Source organism: Lontra canadensis, unplaced genomic scaffold (genome assembly GCF_010015895.1).
Source record: "Lontra canadensis isolate GAN:19392208 unplaced genomic scaffold, GSC_riverotter_1.0 scaffold118, whole genome shotgun sequence".
Lineage (NCBI taxonomy): Eukaryota > Metazoa > Chordata > Mammalia > Carnivora > Mustelidae > Lontra > Lontra canadensis.
Window position 1 is genome coordinate 1,989,538 of NW_022631112.1, and position 26,953 is coordinate 2,016,490.

A 26,953-nucleotide genomic window follows, 5' to 3' on the forward strand; every position below is an offset into this window, starting at 1 on the left:
GGGACCCTGCCACCAGCCATTGGGCCAGCTTTTGGAGAACACCATGGCTTAGCTGTTCTGCGTCCTTATCTCTCAGACACCCAGGGCTCGGAGGGGGAAAGGGCTTTCATGTAGGGTCTCTGGACAGATTCATCTGAGTATAATCAAACAAAAGTTGCCTCCCCCTCCTCCACAGTCTAAGGCAAAAAAAAGATAACCCATTCACGTGGTCAGGTAAAGAGTTTCTAGAAACTTCTAAGAGGAGGTAGGGACCTGGTTCTTGAGGACAGGGGGTTAATTCCTGAGTGGCAACGAGGGGCTTTGACCCACGTCGTAAACAGCGGTGCACCCAGCCAGAGGACTAGGGAAAGATGGTGCTGACTCCCAGGACTGACCTTGTTTTCCGCACCCACATCCCAACTGCAACTTGGAAAAAGACTCTGGCACTGACTTCTGGGCAGTAAACTGCATGGCTATGATTTATTGAGGAGACTCTGCTCACATGACTCTATTTTTTTTTTTTTTAAGATTTTTTAATTTATTTATTTGACAGATCACAAGTAGGCAGAGAGGCAGGCAGAGAGAGGAAGGGAAGCAGGCTCCCCGCTGAGCAGAGAGCCCAATGCGGGGCTCAATCCCAGGATCCTGAGATCATGACCTGAGGCTAAGACAGAGGCCTTAACCTACTGAGCCACCCAGGGGCCCCACATGACTCTATTTCTAATACAGCCACCCCGCAGGGGAGGTACAATTATCAGTGTGCATTTTACAAATGTGGAGATGGAGACTGAGGCTTTGAGGGGTTGGGACACAGATCCAAGGTCACATAGCTAGCCACTGGCAATCTGTAAGCTTTAAAAGGTAAAACAAACAAGCAAACAAAGATTCTGGGGTCCTTTGCAACACCACATTAACACACACAAAATGTTCTGAGCCCAGCAGCTGGCTGACCCCAGGAAAAGCAGGCAGGCAGACAAAAGGCTGGCCCCCATGGCTCACCTAGGCCCCCCAAACTCCAGCTTCTGCACCTGTGGCCTCATCAGCCCTCAAGTCAGCAGGGAACAGGAGGCTGGGCTGGGCCCTGGAGCCTCAAGGGTAGTCTCTAGACCTCTGAAGACACTGCCTCCCTCCCCAAATGTCCAATACAAGAGCAGCCAAGTGGGGGCAAGGGCCAGGTGGCTGTCCTGTCTCAGGTGGTTGCTCCTGCAGGAGGAGGGGCTCTGTAGAGCTGTGTGGCAGGCATGTAGGAGCGGCTGGAGAGCAGCCCGGCCTTCCAGCACACATCATCTGAGCTGCTCTCCCGTCCCCTCAGTGCCTGGGACATCAGCAGCTCAGCCCTGGAAGCCACCTTTAAGAAAACAAAGTCTGTTCCCTGCAGAGCAGGGACTTCCAGCACACCAAGGCTCTCCAGAATCCTGGCGATGTTGTAGACAAAGGGGACTGTGGCTGCCGTGTTACAAAAACACTGCCAGTGAAGGAAGCCCCCAGGCCCAGGTGTCCAGCCTTTTTTCTGCAAGGACCTGTGGCCCCAACAATGGGGCAGGAAGTGAGATGCAACAGGCAGCCCCTGGGGGCACCTGTCAATGGCAGGGCTAGGATCCTGCCCGGTCTCCATCCCCCATTATCTGGCACCACCACTTCCTTTGTCTGCCCCCAATCCCTGGCTCATTCCTTGTCAGATGCTGGACAGATGCCCACAGTCAGGCTGGCTACCCTGAGCCAGCGAACTCCCGTCTGCCGAGGAAGAGGCCCCCAGTGGCTGAGAGCGGGCTGCCTACATCACGCTGCATAGAGGCAGTGCTCCCCAGAGACCCGGCTCTCAGGGTCCTGCCTCTTCTCTCCCGGGAGGCGCGAGGGGCACGGCAGCCCCGACGATGCTGCTATTGTAATCAGGCCTCCCTGCCTGAGCCCGATCTGCCTCTTCCTAGCTGTGACCTTGGCTGGCTCTCTGACCCTCTCCAGGCCTCGGTCTGCTCATCTGTAAATGGGAACAGTAACAACCTTTTCTGGGAGCTCTCCTGAAAATCTATCAGAGGGTGCTGCATGTAAAGTGCTTTACAGACTGTGAAGCTTCGACTACATGTTCCCAGCCCATGTGAGATACATCAGATCGTCTCACTCCCCAGCTGAGACCTGGTAACCACAGCTCATCTCGTGGGGGCACTGGACCCAACCAGCAAGCAAGGGTCCAGAGTACCCCAGTAACGCTGGAGAGGGTCTGACGCTGAGTCCGCTTGGTCTTTGAACCAATGGGTGGATAAAATCCAGTTTTGTTTTGTTTTGTTTTTAAAGATTTTATTTATTTATTTGACAGAGAGAGAGAGAAAGACCACAAGTAGGCAGAGAGGCAGGCAGAGAGAGAGAGAGGGAAGCAGGATCCCCGCCGAACAGAGAGCCTGACGTGGGGCCCGATCCCAGGACCCTGAGATCATGACCTGAGCTGCAGGCAGAGGCTTAACCCACTGAGCCACCCAGGCACCCCCCTCCAGTTTTTAAAGTTGTTTTCAATCCTTGGGTGGTAGGTTGTGGTGAATCTAAAGTTTGTACACATCTCTGTGCAAAGCTGTCCTCACTTAGCCTTTGTGACATCTGGTCTACCTCATCTTCTCTCTGAGTTTCCTGGCTCCCTGGATTCTGCCAGGCTGACTTGAAGGAATTAAGGGCAGGAACTGAGGGCGTGCATATGAGAGAGGAAACATGCTTTTTTTTTTTTTTAAAGATTTATTCAGTTTAGGGGAGGGGACGAGGAGGGGGGGGGGGGGGCGGAGGGGGGAGGAGGAGAGAGAGAATGTCCAGCAGATGCCCACAAGTAGGAGGCTCCACAAGTGTGGAGCCTGATGCGGGACTCCATCTCATGACCCCGAGATCATGGCCTGAGCTGAAACCAAGAGTCGGCTGCCTAACTGAGTGAGCCACCCAGGGACCCTGAGACAACATGCGTTCTGAGTAGACGTGATTTTTTAAAATTCCCCATTGTTTCTGGATTATTTATGCATTCAACATGGCTTGGTTGTTTAAGCCTTCCCTAAGGTTGACGGAAACAGTAACTACACAGATAACAGGGGCTAGCACATCTGAAGAGCTGACTCTGTGCCTTAAACGTGTGACCTCCCGTGACTGCCACAAGAGCCTCTGGAAGGAGATCCAGTCATTTTCCATTGAAAGCTGAGAAGCAGAGGCCAGAGAAATGAAACGAGCTGCCCCAGTCGTCCGGCTCAGAACCGGCAGAGCAGAGACCCCACGCCGCAGTCTTTCTGACACGAGTCCAACCTACAGGCTCTACATCCTGCTTCGTTAACTGAACAAATTCGTTAACGGCCGACTGTGCGGCAGGGACTGTTGTCTGTGCAGGGCACGCAGTTGGAACAAAGCCCATCCACAGTCTATGGTGCTCACATTCTGGAGGGTGGGGAGCAGGGGGTGGACAAGTAAGCAGACAGATACGCAGCAGCCAGGCATCCCCAGGCTCAGGAAGGTGCTCTGGAGGAAAGCAGCAGCGGATAAAATGATGGGGAAGGACCAGGCACGGCGGGCTGTAAACAAGCCCCTTCAGAGGTTACTGGAGGCTCCAGTCTGGGGGACGTGGGGAAACAAGTACTAATTCACCCAATCACTATCCTGATTTCTTGGACTTCCACTTCGGGTAAGCAGATGGGAATTTAATGCATAGAAAGGGGGAGAGGAAAAGAGAGAAAAGAGCTTGATGTTGCAAATCTTCTTGAAATGGTATTTAAGGGAACCCTAAGTCAGTAGCATCAAGCCCCCACTGCCATCATCTCTATTATTTGATAAGAAAACACTTTCGCAAGCTGAGCAAAAGATTAACGAGCCTGCTTCTTCACACTGAGCGCACAGCCTATCCGTGGTGCTTCCTATTTATGTAAAGTGCTCGGCAGAGGGGAGACGTCCCCCCTTCTGCATCTGGAATGGAACAAAGAGGCGTCTCTCCTCGCTTTATACCTCTCCTGTACAGGCAGTATCCCCCCAGGACTTGGGGGGTGCCCCTCGGAGGCAGAATCCGGAAGCAGAGGAGCCAGCAAAGGGGGCTCTACTTTACACAGGGGGGAAACTGAGGCTCAGACAGGAAGCTGGACTCTCTCAGATCCCAGAGCCAGAGGGGCAATGGGGCAGGAGCTGGACTTGACCCTCAGATGCCTCTGAGGACGTGCCTCTCCCCGGGAGAGCTCCTCCAGCCCCACCTCGATGGACTTGCCTAGATCCGCCGTCACTGAGAACTTGAGAAAGCAAACACCAAATTCTCTCCACCGAATTCTTATGACTTTAAAACGTAGATCCAGCTGTGTCATGAAATGCACACTTTGAAACAACGAAGTCCTTCTGTGACTTTTGCTGCCCCTTGCCCCTTAGGCTGTCCCCATCTTCCTACGGCTGTCCTTGGACACCCAGTTAAAATCCCGGGCTGCTCTGCACTCCCTGACCCCGCCAGACTCCTTGAGGTCCCCCTGAATATGCAGTGAGGATGATAGAGGCTTCCGTGTGCCAGGAGCTGCTCTAAGCGCTCTCGGTATACTAACTCAATGCCTGTGATAACCCTGTTGAGAAGAGACCAAGGCACAGAAGCTAAGTGATATGCCCGAGGCCTCCCATTCATCAGCGCAGCATGAGGGCCGTCCTCCACGGGATCGAGCAGTGGGCTGCCTCTTCCACTGTCTGCTGGGTTTTGCTCATTCTTTGTCTCTTGTCTTGTGCCAGCCTCCTGCGTGAGGCTGGAGACTCGGTCACGGAAGGCACCCTTCTAGATTCTCTCATATCCCTTCCCTGCTGATGGGACAGAAGTACCGGGAGAACCATGGGTTAATAAGCAAAGCACCGAAGCCGGTGTCTGCCACTTGGTGTGCGCTCTCTGAATGCTGGCTCTCTGCTCCGGGCAGCGTTTGCAAGGAGACCTGTCACTAGTTGCATTAGTAGCAGGAGTAGTTAGGTTAGTAATAGCAGTAATGTATTAGTAGTATGACTAACAGAGACCACCTGAGAACCGCATTTTAAGAAATGCCATTCGAGGTCAATGAAGACAGCCGACTCTGGGTGTCAAACACGTGTCATCTCAACACGTTTCTGACTGTTACAATAATGAAGAGGGTGGCAGCTGCCATTTAATACATATTTTTTTTAATACGTATTTTTAATGAGCCAGCCACTAAGCTTAGTGTTTCACCAAATTATCTTGTTCACTGCTCGTGGCCATCGTACTTTTGCCATTTCCCCAGCGAGGAAACTGAGGCCCAGAAAGATAAGCTGGCCCGCTGTACTGCTGGAAGGCAGCAGAGAGAACACCTCCCAGGGGACCCGATAGGCTCCTGGAATCTTTCTCCTCTTGGGTGGGGTCTGAAACCCCAGGGGTGGACTTTTAGGGGACTAAGGGCACCTATGGTGGGTGGTGCCTTGGCTGGCTCCATCGCTTTCAAATTCTGCGCACATATTTGCTGGAAACTTCCTTGACTAGCTTGACACATGGAACGGAGCAGCCAAGAGCTGGGCCAGACACATGCCATCTTCTACCAGGATCCTACCGGAATGAGGGTTTCGTCCTTGGAGCAGACCCCAGAGCCTCAGTAGAGCTAGCATTCCGGGAACTGTGTCCTCAGATGACTATCAAACCAGCACTTTGGGGCCCCTGGTCCTGTCTTGGGGGGCAGAACCACAGACCAGACTGCTCCAGGCCGGGGTGTTGGGGTGCATCTTGGGAGGAAGGCCACTCCTCCTAGCATCAAGGCAAGCAGAAGCAGAGCTGGCAGGGCTGCCCGGTGCCTTCTGCTCCCCTCGCTCTCAGAGGGGTCTGGGCGCTGAGTGCGGAAGGCTGGGTTGAGGGCAAAGAAGAACCAGCCAATCCCAGGAAGCCCCATGCCAGAGGACAGGACCAGGACCCACCAGGCCACAACTGAGCCCTCTCCTTATCACGGTCCCGGCTCCCCCACAGCTTCGTCCTGCCACCCGATTCCTTGTTGTCTACCATGCAGCTCCTGTCTGTCCCCGCTAGGGACCACACTCTCCCCTCCCTTGCATTCTCCGCATGCTGTTCCCTCTGCCCAGTACAAGTGATCCCGTTAATGATCATAGTAGCTCCTATCCGGCATTTACTGTGTTCCAGGTACTGTTCTAGAATGTTAGGAATATGAACTCACTTAGACCTTGCACCTTAGAAGGGACTGTGAGGACTGCGTGTTGGTGGTCTGCAGAACCGAGCTCTGGAGGAACCTGCCGGCAAGGGCTCTACAGTCACTAAGCGGGAAGTCCGATCGGAAAGGCACGTGTCTAAAGAGCAGGGCCCTCCTCAGACAGGGCTCTGGCAGGCTGGGACGTCATGACACCAGATACTTCAGGCTCTGTCTCCCATCAGACTCTGGCTCGGCTCCCATGTTCCTCCTGGCTTAGCATCCTGGGCAGCGGCAGCTCCCAAGCCTTCGGAGTTCGCTTCCCTCCATCAAGGGGCGCCGGGCAGGGCCGGGGAGAGGGAAGAGGCCAGGCTCCAGCAAACACGCCGGTCCATGGACAAGGGGCCTGCTGTCGATCCTAGATTCCCAGCGAGTCCTCAAAGGCCTGGCATCCCTGCTGCTGCCGCCGTCAGATCAGGTACACCGGGGAATGCCACCTGCTGAGACCGGGCCCTCCAGCACCCGAGGTTTTGAAGCAGAAAATTGGTTTACCTTCCGTGTATCTCAGCCCCCTCTGCCCCTTGAACTATCTGTCTCCTTTCCAGCAATCTGCTGGCAAGCTGGCAGACCTCCCGCCACTCCTGTATGTCCGTGCCACCTTCCTGCCTGCTTCCCAGATGTCTCGTCCCCACGAGGATGATGGCCAAGGAGGCATCTCCACCCAGGACGCTGTTGCAGCGAGCTCGTCCCTCTGCCTCCAGGCACGACTAGCAAGGACCGCACTTAGCCAGATGGCTGTCCATTCTCCTCCAGACCTCGGGGGAAGGAGGTTCCCCCATCTCCATGGGCAACCCTGGATCTCTGACAGCAAGTTCTTTCACTTCTCAAGTGTGGGCTCAGGCGCTGACATGCCCTGCAGGGCGGCAGCTGTGACCGTTCCCGTGTGTGAGACCCTGCCTCGTGTCTCGCCGGCGCAGCGAGGCGGAGCTGCTAGCAGGAGAGGGGCCCCGGAAGGGTGCGGGGAGTCCCCGCCTGTGAGGCTCTGCTAGGTGGCAAGGGACGGGTGCTGGGAACAGACAGGAAGGTAGGGGGCCAGCATGGCCCCGGGAGACCCATCAGGTGTCTTGAGAGTTTGAGGACCAGGGCTAACCATCTGGGCACGGCAGAGGGCAAGGGCTGTGAGGTTGGAGAGACATGGTTCAAATCCCTGCCCGGCCACTTAGCAGCTGGGTGCCCCCTGCAGCCTCGAGCCCTTGTTTGTAAAACGGAGGTCATTCCAGCACCTACCCTGCTGATTCGTGGGGCACAAAAGAAACACAAATAGGCGGAAAGGCCTTTTCAAAGGAAGAGCTGGCTACCTTCTATGTGTTATCTCACCTCATCCTCCCCGTTTTCCAGGTGAGGCGTCTGGAACGTGGAGGGGCTTGTGTGGGAGGTTGGACCAGAATCAAGGCCTCACCCCAAAGCCTGGGCTCCAGAGCCCAACTGTCCCTCGCAAAGCTGCCCCCCTACCCACCGTGGCTCCTGTTTCTGCTGCTCCCTCCTCCAGGCACCTCCCCTCCCGCACCCCAAGCAGGAGGCTCCGGGGAGACGGCCCCTCCCGGGAGATACTAAAGCCCGACTGAGCGGGGCCGACGCAGCACGTGACTTAGCAGGGAGGCCGTGAGGAGCTTCACACAGAGGGAGGAACGCCTGTCTCACCCTTTAGCAGCAGGGATGGGGTCACAGAGTGCCCCGTGGGAAGGAGGAAGGGCCATTTCCTCCAAGCAGAAATCTCTGAGCAGAGATGTGAATGGCACCATCAATGTTACCGTGTGGCCAAACCCAAGCCACCACACTGGGCTCCTCAGCCCCTGTGAGCAAGGCAGTGGAAGACCCCTATATCCCCGCAGACCTTGAAGACCACAGGCCCCGAGCCACCCGGTCCCTGAACCAGAGGCCTCTGGGACCCCGTTCAGCCATCATACCGGAAATCAGAGGCTCTGGATTCTGGCTGGGTGGACTTGGCCCCCACATTCCTCACGTGGGACAGAGGCAGGAACTTCAAGAGTCAATGAAGTGGGGGTAGAGGAGACGGAAGGAGACAGACAGCCCTCCCCAGACTCACAAAAGCAAAGCCCTGTTGCCCTAGAGCCAATTCTGGCCATAAGTGTGCATGGAGAGGAGGTTTCCCCAGAGCTCTGGTGAGGATGCCAGCATGGCGGTGCCTTGAGGAGATGTGTGGCATTGCCTGCCATGGAACGAGAGCTTGGTGGCCCCCAGGAAGGGGCAGCCAGGCTCGCTGGGGCCTGCCCCATCCAACGGAGTCCAAGTGTGGCAGGATCCAAGCAGCCAGGAGCCGGGCCACCACACAGCTGTCAGGCTGTCTGCCAGCCTGGGTATTTTTAGGGTGTCCTCCTTTTCGTGCCCAAATCTAAAATGTCTGGATACTTTTTTCCTAAGGGTGGTTCCAATTCCCCATGTATCTAATACTCATTTGAATGATTCATGGAAAAATGCCTTAGCTACCAATTCTTTTGTGCCACAGACAGTGTGGATTTTAAATAATGAGATATCTACACACACACACACACACACACACACACACACACGTATAGTAGCTGAGCTACTACAATTGCATCCAGACAACAACCCAAGTCATGCAGAAACTCTGCGGCTGTGCGTTAGAGCACTGGGGGTGAGGAGTTCTCCCAGGAGGAAAGCCAGAGGACAGCCACAGACAGCCAAAGGGTTCTGGGCGCCACGGCTGCAGAGGAGCCCCTCCCTGGCCTGCCCCATGGCCAATGGCCATGGTCACCACCAGAGGGCCAAGAGGCCTAGGCCACAGCAGTGGACCCAAAGAAGTTTTCTCATCTTTTCCCAGCCACTTTTGCTTGGGTGATAAGGCATTGTCTAGCTCCCTGGGGACCTCACCAAACAACCAGCGAGTCCCCCCCCACCCCTCACATGTTTTCCTTGCCCTTTCTCCCTCCCAGCCCACTCTGGAAACCACAACAATTTCTGCACAAAGCAGAAACAGCTGCGACTTAGGGCCTCTGCTCCGGTTCCCCTTCCTGCTGGGTGCTTCCTTTAGGAAGCCTCCACCCGCTGCCTTCCTGCTCAGGGTCAGGCCCAGAGTGACTTACCTGGTCCCTGCATTCATCCTCCATCACCAAGACAGTGACGATCTAATAATGACATTGGTCATAATCACAGCAGAGGTAGCCTTTACTGGGAGCCTACTACGTGTGTGTCCCTGGGCCACCGTTGCTTCATGCCACCTGTCACACACACAGTCGTTCGTGTATAGTGGTTGTGAGCAGAGCCTCTGTGGCCTTGGCAAGTCACCAAACCTCTCTCTGCCTCCACTTCCTCATCTGTCCAGTGGGGCCGTGAAGCCCATACATTTCCTGTGGGCATACTCAAAAGCACACAGCTGTCAAGCACTCAGCACGGTGCCCAGCACCTCCTAAGTGCTCAGGAAATGTTGATTGTCACGATTCAACCCTTATAATGGCTTCACTGCCACCGTTTACAGCAGAGGAGGCTGACACTCAGGGAGGCCTGAAACCTTGCACAAAGTTCTCAGGGTCCATGAGCGCTGTTCGTGCACAGCCTGGGCCGCTGCATTCTCAACCTGCAATGTTGGCCACAGGTCTACAGGATATCCCCTATTTCCACGATGGCCGTTTTGAACGAGCTGGGACGCATCACAGCTTTGTTTTCTGTGACCGTGGGGGCACCAGAGAAGTGGGCCTGGCTGCGGAGCAGGTGCGAGGCCCACAAAGTTGATGAGATCCGACGCCTCTCCAAGGCAGCAGCCCGATGGGGTGGGGGCTCCTTCCTCCTCCATGTGGCACAGAGCACCCCCCACTGCCTGGGCTCTCTCCCTCTCTAGGGACTGCTGAGCGGGGGAATGTGTGCCGACCGTGCTTTCTCAGTCAAGGGCAAGTCTCTCCCGGGACCTTTAGGCACCCAACTCTTGAGCCCCTGGACAGAGCCTGCCAGGTAGCCATCTGGCCCACCAGGTGAGAATTATGCCAGCACATATGATGTTCTGGGTGAATCAGAAAAAAGCATCCTCTCCAGGAAGACAAATTTTACAAGCCAGCCCTGTGAGTAAGACTAGACAAGGCAACGAGACAAGGCAACCTGGTCTTCAGGCTGTGTTTGCCTCCCACTCGTGCCCCTCACTGGGTCCCCTTGTGCAGTGCAAAACCTTCACATCCGTGCTTCTCAGCCCTGTTTCCAGCCAGGAAGAGAGAGCAGCAGGCCTGGGTCCCGCGGCTCTTCAACCACAAACCTGCCAGAGGCACGATGCTCTCATCTGTGACTTGAGTGGCTGGGGCAGAGCAAGACTTAGGTCCCTACTAACAGTGGGAACGTTGGCCTCACCCTGATCACAGGGCTGCCATTGACGGGGGGCCTGTTCCCAGCCAGACGCTGTCCTTAGTGCTTCTCCTCAAAGCCCGCACTCACCCACTAGCACCTTTGCAGGCATCTGTGAATACCAGTGTTTATAAAGGCGCGCCTGAATGCCAGCGAGCCCAGGAAGCGAGTGTTAGAGCAGGAACACCCGAGACACAAGCCACAATACATTCTGAGCCTCGACGACCCCAGGCCGCGCCCACCTGGGGTGAAGGGCATGACTGCAGGCCAGGGCCGGGCCCGTGTGGGCCACAGTCCACCCGCGGAGCAGACTCGGCGGGACCCTTACCGTTCGTTGTTCAGGGCCATCCTCGGGGGGTCCAGGTTGGGGTTCTCCATGGACTCCATCTGTGGACAGCGCAGGAAGTAGTAGAGCGTGTGGAGGGCGTCGGGGGACCAGGTGATGGGCTGGGGCGGCTGGCGGGCCTGGCGGGCGGGGCTGGAGCCCGGGCAGAGTGGCCGGCGGCCCTGCATGTGGTGCATGGCGCGGGATACCAGGTCACCTGCGGGGAGGGTGACGGGGGTGGAGGGAGAGAAAAGAAGTCTGAGGTCACCACCCCCATGCTTCCAAGGCTCCTCGCGGCTGCAGAGAAGCGGCTCCTCTGCAGTGGTGCGTAATTACTGTTTACCCCGGAGCCGGCAGGCAGAGGTGGGAACCGTCACCTAGACACGCAACAGCCATTTCGGTTTCCTTTCCCTGCCAGTCTCGCCCCAACTGCCGAGCCCCAGACTTGGCAGGGCCGGTCTGCTTCAGAACTTATGCTAATGTGGTTTCTCTTTCGACATCTTCCTCTCTCCACCACCCTATGGGCCTTTCCCCAGCTCTTTGACGGAGGGAGTCCTGGCCTCTGACACGCAGAGCCCCGGGGTGCGGTGGCCCTCCCCCGTGCCATCCTGCACCAAGGCCAGGTGCTTCCGCAGGACAGGCCCCTCCATCTCCAACACATCAGGTTAGGTGACAGTGGCCACTGGCCCCGAGGGCTCACTGAGTGCCGAGTATGCGGTTTCCCAGAAACGGGCTTCCATTAGATCCTTTTATAATAGTAACACTGGGGCCCAGTACTATCCCCATTTTACAGGTAAAGAAATGGAGGCTTATCTGGAAAACAAATCCTTAACTGACTCCCTACATTTCCCCAGTCACAGGGAGGCCACGGTGCAAAGAGCTTAACCAGCCGAAGTCCTGTGCCTAGTAAATGGTAGGGTCTAGATTTGTAGCAGGCCTCTTTGACTCCAAAGTCCATGAACTGAACTGTGACCCAGGCCTGACCCATTAACGTCTGTGGGGTCCTTGGGTCCCCATATCCTGCCCAAGTCAAGTCTTTTGAATATCCTAGTGGCCTGGGACAGGAAACGTCCCATCATTGTGTGAGGCCACAATGCTGAGACAGGATGGGCAGCACAGCCCCCTGCACCTGCGGGCCCCTGCCCCCTTCCATTCTCCTCAGGCCTGAGAACTGACGGGGGCCTTGACCGGGGACCAGCTCCCCTTCAACCTGTGGCAGTTCCTTGGAGATGGCCCCTTCCAGAGAAAGCCTCTGGACAAGGCTGGCCCTACGTCAAGAGAAATGAGCAGGTTTTCCTCTGGTGAAGGGCATTCGGGGAGTGGCAGAACCAGCTCATTTATTCAATTAATCTTTGTGATTCGGCCTCCGTGAGTCTGGTTCTCTGCTCCACGGAGTCCCCAGCACCCTGCACGGGGTCTGCTGCCTGACGGGTGCCCCCCAGACATTTACAAAATCAGGAAATCTCCTCACACAATCATTTCACTTTAAAATACAGCTTCTGGTGGGGCTCGACTTGAGTCCATTAGCGGCCAGTTTCTCCTAGGAGAGCCTCAGCGACGGTGTCTGGCTTCCAAGCAGGGAAAATGACACCCCTGGAATTGGAGATGTCCACTGGGAAAGAGACCTCCACGCCTCCCTCCCCTTCCTCTCTCCACACCTGACTCTGCTCGTCCCTGCGATTTTAGCCCAGCTGGGGGGTACCTCGTGACTTACAGACACCTGGCTCCCATCCCCAAGACTGATTTAATTGGTCTGGGCAGGACCCGGGCATCCTCTTTTGTAGACGTTCCTGCGGTGAATCTCATGTCCAGTGAGGTTATGAACTTGCCAGGTTAACGGATGAGAGCCCAGATTCCAGAGTCAGACACGCCTGGCTTCCAGTCAGGGTTCTGCTATTTCCAGCGATGGGCCTTACAGAAGTTTCTCATCAGTGCCTCCCTTTTCTCATCTGTACAATGAGATCTACCTATCTAACCTCAGAATTGTGAGGATTCAAATAAATAATAAGTGTGAGGCACTTATCATCATGCTTGGCACACAGTACTTGGTACAGATGAATTACAACACCATTATCATTGCTGTCCTAGGACCATTACTCCTCTATCCTCCAGGCCGCCTGCTGCAGCGCTCTCCCTTCCAGGGTTCTTTTCCACGCAGTCAAGTCTTACCCCACATTTCTCACCACAGGCAGGATGGGAGGAGTCTGAGCCCGGAGATGTCAGGTCCCACCCCGCCCTCGGGCTCCCGGGTGGCAGAAACTGCCATCGACAATCGCCAGGCCAACCCGCCTCCCAGCAGCAAGTTGTGCGGCTAAGTTGGCTGCTATCAGCTGAAACCTGGCTTCCATTTCTCCAGGTCAAAATGGCATAACTTTTGGCAGCATCGCAGGACCACAAGGAGGAGAAGTGAGAGAGTCCCCGATAGCATCATCAAAGAGAGACCTTGTGGCAACACTTCAAAGACTTGACAAGGTAGAAGCCATTATCGTTAATTATGTTTATGATCGTTTTATTGTTCTTGGTGTAGAACCCTTTTGGCAGCACATTTCCAGCCAGAATCAAGGAATAAATGGAAGGGACCCTTAAGCATTCCCTGAAAGGGAGCCGGGAACAGAGAGAGGCCTTCCAACGATTTGGGCCAGGGAAGGGGGGAGTGTGGGGGGCAGGGACCACGGGGGAGTGTGGGGGGCAGGGACCACAAAGGAGGCAGAAGGGCCTCAGGAGAGGCAAGTCCCCAGCCTCTCGGCTCTGGGCTCCGGGCCCAGCTGCGTGCCATCGGTCTCTCAGACCAAGAAGCAGATGCCCATAGACAACTATGAGGAGGCGCAGAAAACTCACACTGCTCGGTAGCCCCCCTTACGGCCAAAGCCAACCACTCACCCTAGGTGTTCTCCCCAGGGGAGACCTTCCTCCCTGCCACCTCATATCTTCTAGGCTCGAGAGATGGGAAAAATAGACTAGATCTCATCTAATCTCCACAGCCTCCCCGTGGGGGAGGTATTTCCATTTTACAAACAAGGAAACAGGCTCAGAGAAGTTAAAGGACTTGTCCCGGCTATACTAGTAAGAGAACGAGTCAGGAATCAGCCCGGGGACCCTGAATCCCAAACACACGCTCTGGGTTATGGCTCCATGAGAGTGTGGTCTGGGCCCTGGGACAGGGCTGCAAACTGTTATTGTTTGTTGTGGGGTCACAGCAAGCTAATTTTAGAAACTGAGAGCGACCTTTAGAAGAGTCTCATGGCGATTTGACAGAGTGATCTTTTGTCTCATCATTTTAAAAAAAACTGGCTTGCATGTTATGTCTTTGGTTTCATGTTTCCTGACATATGTTTTCTGTTCTATTTTTACAAAGGTTTCAGTCCGCAACAGGGTCAGAGCACAGAATCCGGGCCCGTCACCCCAGCTGCCTGGAGATGCCGTGGCCCGGACTGGCCTGCACTCTTGCTTTCGTGCATGTGGGCGCCCAGAGCCGCTTCAGAAATGTCCTCGTACTTGAGAATCAGCTGATCCTAAGCGGGATGAAACCTAAGCCTAAAGCCCAGAAACGCCCACAAGGCACGGGAAAGTAAGCTGGCGCTGCTGGCTGATCAGGAGAGCCTCGGGGAGAGGCACCGTGAGCTTCTCATCTGTCCAACCCTCATTATGAGCCACCAAATAAAAACAGCAGGCAAGAGTCTGCAAGGTGACTCTGCCTTTAAGATGAGGCCTATGCCATCTGGCTCCCTTTACAAAGAAATGCTTAGTCTTGTTTATCTCGTATTCCCTCCCATTTACCTTTTCACGGGGAGAAAAGGACAGAGAAAAATACAAGTGCCTACATTCTCTGTGCAGTTGGGCCCAAGACAAGAGAGAAACTTCCAGCAGGCCGGTCCTGGCTGGGTGTAGTGAGTTAATGTATGTTAAACCCACAGTAAATTTTCGGTACGAGGAGCTCAGTGCCAAGTATCAGTGGCCTCATTAAGTTCTTTAGTCTCGGAGAGAAAATCTCCACTACCAGCCTCCACCTCTGTCTCCTCCCTCTCTCACTGTGGGTTAGCAAAAACCCTGGTTTCAGGGTGGGGAGGTGGGGCAACGTGGCTTGTGACCAGCCTCTTTGGTCGCCTGTGAAAAGATGCGAAAGAGGAATGCTTCTTCCCTTTGCCCCAAGGATCCACTGGGCCAGGATGTGGACCCACACTAGGTGGGTTTAGGAGGCAAACACTGGACAATACAGAACTCATTCCTTTACACACACACACACACACACACACACAAATGGCATCAGGTACTATTCTAATCATGGGAATACAGTACAGCAGGAATAAAACAGAGAAAATCTAGTCTCATGAAGCTGACATTCTAGTCAAGGGAGAGAGATGAAAGGCCATTTACAAGTGAATCCATGATACATTTTAAATGGTGACTGTCCTTTGAATGAACTAAAGTTGTAAGGAGGGAGACCGAGGAATGAGAATGGGGGACTCATCTACACAGGGGATGCTCAGGGAAGGCCTAATAAGGTATCATTTGGGCAGAAGCTTGAAGAACATGAGATGAAGGGCCAACATAGTTGGGTATGTGGGGGAAATGGTTACAGGCAGAGCGGAAAGCCAGTGCAAAGGCCCTGGGGAGGGAGGATCCTGGCCAGGACGCCAGGGTGGCGGGAGCACAGTCCATAAGAGAGGAGGAGTAGGCGACGAAGCCAAATCATATACTGGATTTGGGGTGGACATGGTGAGGATTTGGGATTTCACTGAGTGAGCTGGGAAGCCATGGGAGGATGGAAGGGACATTGAGCAGATGAGTGACTCAATGTAATTTGTGTTGACATGGCCCTAGATTGGGCTGAGTTGATAGAAGTGGAGGTAGCCAAAGGGGCAAACTAAAACTTGGGATGTCTTTAGAAGGTAGAACCAATAGGACCTGAACGATGACCAGCGCCTCCCTTGAGGAAAGTTTCTGAATGGCTCTCCCTTTGCCTGGCTGTGCATTATCATGGGCACAGAGGCCACCATGGTAAAAGGCAAAGGACCAGACTCCAATCTTGATGTCAGCTATTAGAGATGTTGGTGTCTGGGCTACTGGCCACATCTAGGAAGCCCACAGCCCCAGGCAAGTAAAAGGGTGGCCACTTGAGCCAGACATACCTGAGCCCACTTCCTACAGAGTGCCGGAGCAGCCATGCACCAGCCCTGACTTCTGTGATGCCACCAGGAGAGAGAGCTGGAAGTCCTGCCTTCTCATCCAGCCCTAGGATGAAGCTGCTCTGTGACCTTGAACCAGGTACTTTCTTTCCTGTTCTGGGAAGGGGGAGGAAGGGGGAGGGGAAGAAGGATGGAGGGAAGATGCTGTGTTCTAAAGAAGCAAACGGGCTGCTATTTGCCATTCAGAAAGCTCCAGGACATCACAGGAAGGGCTAGAGCAGAGTGAAACTGCACCTGTTTCTATACCACGAGTTTCGACCCCTGTGTGTGTCCCCGCCCGCCACTGGCCAGTCTCACGGGGCTGCCAGGCAAAACTAAAGAGGAGCATGCCGTCTGATTTCTTAAACAACTGGGACAATGAGCAAGAGATTGGGGGATGCACGCAATTCCCTACCTAGCACGTTCCTTTAAGAGAAGCAGCTGCCAAACAGGAATGACCCAGTCTGAGGGGTTTCCAGCTGTGTTCCGCAGGGCCCTGAGGTCCCAGGGGAGGCCCAGGTGGCCCTGCCGTGGCTGTGGCACCCCAGTACAACCAACTTCAGCCAGAGGAGCTCAGCTTTGATCTCCCGTTTTCTACACTGAGATTTCCGGGGGTGCTTTAAGAACAAGTAGCAGGTGTAACTGCAGAGCGCTGCGGGCCGGGCGGGGGAAATGGATGAATGACTCAGGGTGGCTATAGCACGCCGAGCTGCATGACGACGCAAACTCCCCCTGACCGCTGCCCTGTGGGAAGGGGGCGCAGACGCACTGGGGCGTCTGAGAGCCAGACTTATGTCCACGCTTATGGGCCTCCCATTTGCAACCTCTGGCCTAGAAGGACCTGGCTTTCAGAGACAGCATGAAGGAGGAGGAGGCCGGAATCTAGAAGGTGAGCTCTTCCCTGACTTCTCCCTTAGAGCCAGCTAGACCAGGATGCACCACACTTACTCAGCTCTGAGATGCTCCCCACGCAGGTGGCCAGGAGGGACTGCTCCAGCGTCCGGAGCTCCAGCTGTGCGTAGGCATCGGCTCGCTCGTCGTGGCCCAGGGACCCACCGTTGTAAGGACTGAAGTACGCGGGGAGGGAGAGGACACCTGTGTGGAAATGGGTAGACAGGTAAGTTCAGGAAGGAAGCAAGGGTCCACAGGCCCAGCCCTGCAGCTTCTGGTAGAGCGGGGTTGGTGGGGGGAGGGTGGTCAGGCAAATGTCAAAGCTGCACTTGAGGACATCTGAGTCCTACAGAAGCCAGAAGGAGGAGCAGCCCCCTTGGAGAGGTGGTTTCTGGGAGCTGCATGAGGAACTGGGCTGCCCCAGTTCCTGGGCCATAAAAGAATGCATTCACTCCTTTGCTTCCTCGCTCACTGAATACTGAGTGTCTCCCTCCGCCCAGGCCTTGTGCGACATTCAGGACGCTGGGGTGACAAAGAGACCTGGCTTTGCCTTCATGGATCTCAGGAGCTGTGAATGTCCACCGTGCCCACCCCAAGGGTGGGACCCCCCGGTGGGATCCCCCCACACCCTGAGTCCTTTCACTGCCTCATGCTGCTCCCATTTCCACTTCCACCAAGAAAGGGATGAGGACAAACCACAGAGAAAGGGACACGGTCTTCTCTGCTCCAAGAAGGGGATGCGTCCCAGGCACTGGCCAAGTCTAATTAATGTTTTTCATTAGCACTTCAGTGCTAGAGGGACAGAGCTGTCAGAATCAATCCCAGAGGGTGACAGCCTGTAAATTTCTCCAGCTCAATGTGTGGCTTCTTAGAAAGCACCAGAAAAGCAAAATCAGACCAGCTTAAAATTACATGTTGGTTCTTAAGAGCCCGTGGCCACAGAGATTCCCAGCCTTTGGCAACTGCCGTTTCTTCAGTCAATGCGTCTTTGTCTGACACCCCCTTGAGCTTATTATTATTATTATTTTTAAAGAAAAACACCCACAGGAATTTAATCGGTCACTTTTGGGAAGACCTCTTAAAATTTCTTGAGATAGCTGGAGAGCCCCTGGGATGTGGCCAATCCAGGGTAGAACCGCCTAACTTGCACACAGAACTGTAAAGAGGAAGGCGACCGCCAGGGACAGAGAATGGTCAAGACAGAGCCTTGGAGGTGGGACGTTTGGGTTCCTGATCCTGGCTCTGTCACTTAACCAGCAGTGTGATCTTGGGCCAGTGACTTCCCTTCTCTGTGCCTTGGGTTCCTTGTGCGCTAGCTAAGGAGAGAGCAAGCACCTGGTTCATGGTGTAGCTGCGAGGACAAAGTGGGCTGTGGGTGTCCGTGCCTGCATCAGCCACGTTAACAAGGAAGGGCTCTGTCAGGAGCTGTTGCTAGTATTTCTATGTGCCAGGAACGGAGCCTTCATCTCCATCACGAGCTTACTCTTTCTACAAGGTTGGCACTGCTGTCTCCAATTTAGAAACTGGGGGACTGACGTTCAGAGAGTTTGAGTCACTTGTTCAACTTAGTGACAGAGCCAGGAGCTGAATCTGGATGTGATGGGCTCGCAAATGGGTACACGTCTCCCCCCACTTGCAAGCACACATCCGAGGAGCGCCCCGCTGCGGCCGTCCCAGTGCGCGGGCTGATACTGCGCGTTCCCACTGCCCGGTTCACCCAAGGAGTCCCCCACTGCATCCCACGGGGGAAACACACACAGCAGTCGTCCTCTTTCCCAGACCCTGGCAGTGTTCTCTGACCGCTCTGCTGACAGTCCGCCCTGCTGTCCTTGCCTGGCCTCCCCCTGACCCCGCCTCCTCCGCGCTGCCTCACTGCCCCCCCCCACCAAATCCCATCACCCCTCCTGCGTGGCGGTGGCCCCTCCTATCACATCTGGTGCTGACATGGTGAGGCAGGGCATCAAAGCACTGTTTCCAGTGGGAGAAGGAGGAAAGCATGGTGGGGATCCCCCTACCCCCCAGCCCCGCGCCCCGAGGCAGAAACTCTCCCTGATGGCTGAGTACCCAAACACATTAGGAAGAGCTGGCTCTGAGCATTAAAACAAGTAAAACAAAAGAGAATTTGGTTCCCCCAACACACACACACACACACGCACACGCACACGCACACGCACACGCACACACACGTTCCAACCCATAGCACGAACATTTGGGAGAGTTTCCACACATCCATGGGTCCTGTGCAGGCTCTGCTCCCCCTCCCTTCTTCATTATTAATCTGCAGAAACAACACTGGGGACATGTGGATCAAATTTACAGTGCTTAGGGCAAGGGAATAGGAAATTCAGCTGATTTGTCAAAGGATTCCCAGAGAGAAATATTATGTCAATGGATCCAGTAACAGGAGCCGGCAGGTCCATTAATAATAGTTCCCATTTTCCTAGTCATCGCCCACCATAGGGGCTTTCACTTAATATCGTGGCAAAAGTAATTATGAACCTATTATTAATAATAATAATGGATGGCATCATAGCTTTTGCATAGTGCCTCTTGTTTTTAAGAGACATTCAGCATTGAGCAACGTGTTCTCCCAACGCGAGAGGCAGGGCACTCACTGTCAGTAACGGCCACGGCCGGCTGTCACTGAGGGCTTCTCGTGTGCTGGCCACTGTAATAATCCCCCAAACTGCAGGATGCACTCTGCGCCCATCTTGCAGATGGGGAAACCGAGGCCGCCAGAAGACTCTTCCAAGGTTATTGAGGGGCAGACACTACTGGGTCTAGAATTTCAATCTCTTGGCTCCAAAAATGCTGAAAGGAAATGATGCCCTGACTGCGGCCACCTCATCCTTTAAATGGCCCCAGGAGATTTGCAAGAAGAGGGGTTCCATTCTGTGTGAGCCTGGGGTTGGACAGGAGGAAAGAGAAACTATGACAAGAAATGGGACTTTCCTTTTAATGGGTCCCCAGGCACCTCTTGCCAAGGATCCCTGGAGGCCTCCCATGGAAGTCTGCAGACGGAGACTGTGCCCTTATTCCCTTGATCTTTCCAGAATGCAGCTCTACAACTTGGGTTCCCCACATCTGCCCCTACGAAAGCCTTTTTTTATGTCAATCTGAAATTCACAGAAGTTGTTCCTCAGCAGCTCTCACTGGAGATGGAAAATCTTTACGTCCTCTCAACACTTTAAGTCCTTCTTTGCCCCATGCGCACTCCCAGCTTTATGACAGGGCCTGTCCAGCACAAGGCCATTCTGGAAAAAGAGATGTCACACCACACACACACACACACACGCACACACACATACACCCCAAAAGAAAAGAAAGAGCATCTCTCTCGTTTTTTTTCCATTTTTGTAAAATCCTTGGGAAAAATTGTTTCCATCCAGATCAAAAAGCAAGCATGTTGGACTATTTCCCTTGATGAGTTAATAAGGACATCCCTGATCATTCCCTATTGTACTCTGTGAAAGTGACAGAGAAAACCCTCACATATCACTCCCCTCGCTCCTGCGATGTGCCCTACGGAGTCGGAAGCAGTAGGAAGCAGTCACCCTTTACCCCCCGCGCCTGTACAAGAAGCATCTCTCTTCAGACACTGTTCCCCTCGAATGTGCTCTGGCTGCATGTGAAGCTCTGTATTCCTCAATCTATACACAGAACCCTCACCTGCCCTCACTCAATTTTGCTCAGTCTGGTTGCCCAACTCCCGAATTTCCAAGCTCATTATCTCATTCCCCAAAGCCGCGGCCGCCTCCTCCCTTGTTCCCTCCCGAGCACAGTGCCACATCCGCCCAGTTGCACAAGGACAGCCCGTGAGTCACCCCTATCAAGCCCTCCCTCTCCTCCTCCACCCACCTGATCCATGGATCAAGGGCAAACCTCACTGCTTTGACCACCTGGGTGTCTCAGAACCCCACCAATGCCATGACCCCAGCCCAGGCCACTCCCTTCCCTCAGGAGACACTCACCTGTCTCCTCCCACCAGTCTTGTCCCGTCCCTGCTGTCCCTTACTCAGCTCAGTACTCCTCCTCACTTTCGCTCGGTACTCTTCAGTGACTCCCCACCGCCCCCCAACAGGGGCAGATACCCTTCCACAGCTAACAATGGAGCATTTTCTTTCTCTGAAATTTAGGGACCAGCTCTGTTCCACCAGTGAATGGGGGAAATCCCCGGCACCTCCCAGGAAATCTCGGGAGTCGAGAAGCCTATGCATATCTGATCCCTGTGTCTCCAAGTGTTTTTTGTTTGGTCCTTTGGCTCTGCGCCAGCCCCAGCCCTGGGCTTGGAAAAGCAACACGCTTTCTACCCAAGAGATTCTCCGTGGGTGCCCAGAGAGGGCACCACTGAGTCAGGTGGGAAAGCCACTGAGCAGAGGCTGGGAATCCTTGCCGGTGGTTGCCAACCAGGAATCAGCCTGGGTTTCAGTTCCCCGGGGTGCCAGCTCCTGCAAGCGAGCGGCCAGCCCGAAGCAGATGGACAGCACACGGGGCTGACAAACCAGACTTTCAGTGCTAAGGCTTTTCAGAAGCAGGGCTCAGGCCAAAGGCCAAATCCATGGGGATGTCATTCTCTTCTCTATGAAACACTAGGGTAGCGTCCTGGCTTCTCAAGTCTTCTCTGGCACGGACCCTGCGCTCCGGCTGGCCTGTGTGCTCCAGCACTGATGCGTAGCGCTCAAAACCTTCTCCCTGCCTTCGTTCCACTACCTAACCTGCCAAGTGTCCACAGTGGGAACAAATAGACCCTGTGATTACCACTTCCCATGGTTTGATTTTCCCCATCGCCATCCTACCCCCTCCCCAGTACACACACGCACAACTTTAAATGTAAAGAAGATGTCTTTTTTGTGAGAAAACTGGATAGATTTATGGTTTAGCTTTTCTGACCAGTCATCAAAAAACCATCAAGACTGTAATATAACCATACCCCACCCCAACTCAAGAAGCGATTACCAGCCCTCTCCCCAGACTTGTAAATGGCCTTTCTAGGACACGTGACTACAGTGGGCCCAGATCCCTGGCGGTCCTGCGTCTCCTGCCCCTGCCCGTGATGCTCCCCACTTGATCGGACCCTCCAGCAACCGACTCAGAGAGGCTCCTTTGTGAAGGCAGCAAAGGCCACTGCCCGTCTCCTGTTTCTTTAAAATGAAAACCGGGATGCTGAGGATTACTCTTTTATTACCCGTGTGAGGAAACTTGGCAGGGTATATTCTGCTGGTTTTCTTAGGAGCTGGAAGCTTGGGTGGGGTTCAGTCCATAAGCTTCTGAAAATAAAAATTACATTGCCCCACTGAATGGTTTCCAAATAGCCTGTATAATCCAACACTTTTTACTTTTTTAAAAAGTGTTTCCATTCTCTGATCTGGAATTTTATATAGAGCACGCTTAATGCCCAGTGTTGGATATTAGTCATACTGAAACAAAGTGCTGAAAAGTTAAAGCATGACTAGTTTTCGGAGAGACCCAAATGGAGCACAAGGACAGTCAGTTCTAGGAAAACTTCACTGAGTGGTACTTCTCCTGACATTCTGAGTCCAAGAAAAGGTTGGGGGTGGGTGTTGAGGCAGGGTTGGGGGTGGGGAAGGTGGGAAGGAAATAGGAAGGAAAAACCTGGCAAACTGTCCATCATTCATGTAAAACTGATTCATCAAGAATAATGGAAAGCTCATTTAACTCTTGGCCAGAAGCCATCTGAAGATGTGACCATAATGCCATGGGGCTCGAGAGTTCAAGCAGGAGAAGAGGAGAGCCCGGAGGAGACTGGAGTGTGGTCTGAGTTTGGGAAGCAGGTTTTAACAATGGGTTAATAATGAATGGAGGGGCGCCTGCGTGGCTCAGTCGGTTAAGCATCCGACTCTTGATTTCAGCTCAGGTCACGATCATAGGCTTATGAGACTGAGCCCCATAGCAGGCTCTGCCCTGGGCACGGAGCCTGCTTGATTCTCTCTCTCCTCCTCCCCACTCCAAAAAAAAAAAAAAAAATAATAATAATGAATAGAGATGGGCTACCCCAGAGTGAGTAGTACTCTAAGCCAGGAATGGGATGAACCCCAGCATTTGAACCCACACAAAGGCCCCAGTAGGGGTCTTATTACTAGTAGCAGGTAGCTAATCCTATTACCAGTCCCACTGAGGGACATGGAGGATTAGATGGCCGGGTCACTAGGCTAAGGTCACAAAGCTAGAAAATGGCAGCAGTGGGATTCAGAGCCAGCCTGTCCGACACTGGAATCCACACGGGTCGCCGCCACGGCACCCCCTCCCACGTGGGGCTCTCCCCATTCAAGCCCAGGGACAGACACTTGCTTCTGTGCACACTGCTCCTGTTAGCAGTGTGCTTTCCCTTTTTCAGGGTCAGGAAATTAAAAGCCAACAGTGGTGCTCTGGTTCGCACCTGACTCTAAGTTATCGGGACACCAATGGCTAAAGACGGTCATCTGGTTCGGTCAGGCCCAGGGGAGGAGCTCCCTGTGGAACAGTGAAACAATGCACATTTATGGCCGCCTGGGAGCCGGGGCCAGAGAAGCCAGGGCAAGATCAAAGGCTGCTCAAGTACAACGTGCTCATTGCCAGCATCCCCAATTCTCTTTAAAAAGATGATTAAAAAGAAAATGAGGAAAGGCAAAGCTCACCATGAATTCTGGGCTGGCATTCAGCTCCCTCTGGAACCCGTGACTGTCGTGGGCCTGCTGGCAGAGGACCTGCTTGGGGCGCTGGCCTCGGGACTGCCTCCTTCCCCTCCAGCTGGCAGCAGCACCTCTGACCTCAGGGCTGACTCACCCAATCCTCAGGGGACCCCAAATGGGGCCACCATAAAACAATGACAGCCCGACAAAGTAAGGTGGGGGGTAACCCCGGAATCTCCCTGAGGAATGCTGGCTCCCTGGCATCCTGGCTGCTTGTTTCATTAAGTTACCGATCAGTTCTGTCCTAGACCTGGAGGATGAGTGCTGGGAGCCTCGTAAAAGAGCAAACAAGTAGAGATCACAGATTGCTGCTTAATTTGGGGGAGTAGTAAAAAACCTCATAAAATACAGTCTTTTCATTGCCATTTCTCCTCTTTGCAAGAGAGTGAAATTAAAGCCAGAGTAACCAAGCAGATCAATTTCAGGAAATTAAACCTAAAGGTGAACTCTGGAAAAACCAGCAATAGTCACAACATCAGGCAGCACGGGGCAGAAAACGCAGTGACCTACTGAGCTTTTTCCCCTGGAAAAACATCTCCATGGTGTTTAGAGTACTTTTTAAGAGATTCTGGGTGGCCTCTCTGCAAAGCATTGATGTAACACATCAAGAACTTGAGTGACCAGGAAGCATGAATCTTGGAACTGCTGCTTCTTTAAAAAAGAAGCCGTCACATGATCGTGGTCCTTTGTCAAATGCTGTCTTTGACCCACACTGGGTGAGCACATGAATTCCTGTGAGCCAAGGCCAACAGAGAGCTACTTTTGTATAAAGGCAACACATTCAGTATGTCTGTGGGTACACACAGTCATCACCTGAAAATATCGGCTTTTTCCCCCCATCAGGGCACACGGTCACCCAGGTAAGAGTGGCTCTCTCTATATTCTCTTTAAAAATGTTTTGAATTACCATGCTTTCTAATTTTTTTTTTTTTACAATGCATAGGATTTATTAGCATAGTAAAAAGTGATTGTTATAAGGGAAATGGGGAGCGGGGAGAGAGAGGGAGCCTTAGAGAATGAGGAAGGTGACCAGTGCTTCTTCTGAGCAAAGGAATAGCCATAACTTCAAATATGGCAGAAAATTAGTTATCAGAAATTAAATATTTATATAAGAAAACAAGCAAACGTTAAAAAGAAAAATACTATAAACTAGTTACCTGTAAGGAGCACAGAATGGAAGTCATCAATCATAAAAGATAGTTGCTGATTTTTTTAAGACTTTATTTATTTATTTGAGAGAGAGCGGTAGTGCACACGAGCAGGGGGTGGGGCAGAGGGAGAGGGAGAGGGAGAGGGAGAAGCAGGCTTCCCGCTGAGCAGGGAGCCCAATGCAGGCTCTATCTGAGGACCCTGGGATTGGACCTGAGCCAAAGGCAGACACTTAACCGATAAAGCCACCCAGCTTCCCTAGATAGTTATTTCTGCATGGGAGAATTTAAGATGAATTCTTTTTTCTGGGGCACCTGGGTGGCTCAGTGGGTTAGGCCTCTGCCTTCGGCTCAGGTCATGATCTCAGGGTCCTAGGATTGAGCCTGGCGTCGGGCTCTCTGCTCAGCAGGGAGCCTGCTTCCTTCTCTCTCTCTCTGCCTGCTTCTCTGACTACTTGTGATCTCTCTCGTGTCAAATAAATAAATAAAAAAATAAAAAAAAATAAATAAATCTTAAAAAAGATGAATTCTTTTTTCTATTAATCTTCATACTTTTTTCCTACTGATTAAATAAATAATGACCACATGTATTTTAATAAAGACAAAACCATTATTATAACCACTGTGAACTCATGGAGCTAAAAAAAAAATTTAAATAAAAGGAAAACCTGGTTGTTTAATAGAATTATTACTACAAAAAAAAAAAAAGGTAAGAAGGAAGGATATTCCTTTTGGAAGAAAACCAGGCAGAAACCGTTCTACATTGTTAATGAGGAAGTTACGATTTTGTCTGCATGCCTTATTCTAAAAGAATCTGCCCTCTGGGAGCCAGCGCTTTTGCCTGGCCAGGCAGTGGTGACTCTGGGTGGCTCAGGGGCTGTGTCCCCATTCGGACTCATGGGGCGTCCTGATAACCTGTCCCAACTGTGTACCCACCACACTGAGCCTGTGTGATCATGACGCAGCCTTTACAGTGGCCCAGACCTCCTGCTCCCACCACGACGGGTAAAGGCTGCAGTGTGGGGGTAACCAAGGACAGGGACAGCCAGGAAAATCTTCACACCATATGACCAGAATCACCAACTGAGAAAAGTAGCCTGGCACTACCAGCATTGGTGTGGGGGTCCCAGTGGGCAACGAGGGGTGGGAGAAGAGGCAAAACTTGGGTGAGGTCCGGTTCCTGAGCCACATCTCCTGCTAGGGAGCAGCGCTGCCAGGAGGAAAGAGAGGGGAGCAGACAAGTCTTCAAGAGTCAGCCCGGAGGGGAGGAGAGGGATAAATAAGCCAAGCACCTAAAACACACACACAAGTCACCCCTTGGGGGGGTTAAAAAAGAGGCAACTATCACAAGGTCCAGGGCAGATGGCCAAAGCATTTATTAACAGATCATGAGTCCATTAGTCAGAAATTTACTGCGCTAGAGTTCTTCTAACGAATATAACCTGCTTCGGTCGGCTTTGGGTCCCATTCCAAAGGCTTTTGACTGTTAGACTCTCTAGATGATTTAATAGCATGAGTCAGAGAGAAGAGGATTTAAAATCCAGCTCTGAATCTTATTAGCTGTGTGACCTTGGACTAGTTACTTAACATCTCTGAGCCTCAATGTGCTCATCTGTGTAAAAGGCTGGATAGCTCCTAGTTCACAGGATTGAGGATTAAAAGAAATTTAGCAAAATGCCCGACACATATAAGTATGTAGTAAATTCCCAGGCCGATGGCTTTGGAATAAAACCATCAGATACCATAGTAAAGTACCACCATTAGGAGGAAGGGATGGACCCGAAGCCAATCTATCCCATTGTTCTTCCAAAGACCACTGTGGTCTATGTAGATAAAAAAATCATGCTTTACTCATGAAAGATGTGTTATTTATTCTGCATTCGTTCACTTACTCAATTATACAACAGCTATTTATTGATGACCTAATCATGCACCAGAAGTAGCTATGCTCTGGGGATAGAAAAGTGAACAGAGAAGGTCCCTATCCTTGATGTTTGCAGTCTAGGGAAGGAGGGCAGATGGTATACCTACCAACCAAGTCAATATTGTGTGGAAAGGGCTACAGTCAGCACAATAAGCCCAGAGGAGGGGTGTCCAAGCCGGACCATCCAGGGCTAGTGGTCAAGGAAGGCTTCCTGGAGGAAGGGATATCTCAGTTGATGACGAGTACATGCCAGTCTAATGAAGGGGTTGGGAGGGTCTTCCAAGGAGAAGAAAAGCCTATTTAGGGTCTGGGGCAGGGGTAGGTTGGTGAGATGCCCGATGGGACTGGTCA

At 53.0% G+C, this 26,953-nt stretch overlaps 1 protein-coding gene across 1 annotated transcript in view; it reads right to left on the minus strand.

The window, feature by feature from the left end:
* ABTB2 (ankyrin repeat and BTB domain containing 2) overlaps window positions 1-26,953 on the minus strand; it is a 171,613-nt gene that overhangs the window by 27,504 nt on the left and 117,156 nt on the right. The window contains exons 2-3 of the mRNA XM_032841050.1: window positions 16,899-17,045; window positions 10,789-11,002 (exon numbers count right to left, since the gene is read on the minus strand). Coding sequence (XP_032696941.1) covers window positions 10,789-11,002; window positions 16,899-17,045 — 361 coding nt within the window. The remainder of the gene's footprint in view (window positions 1-10,788; window positions 11,003-16,898; window positions 17,046-26,953) is intronic.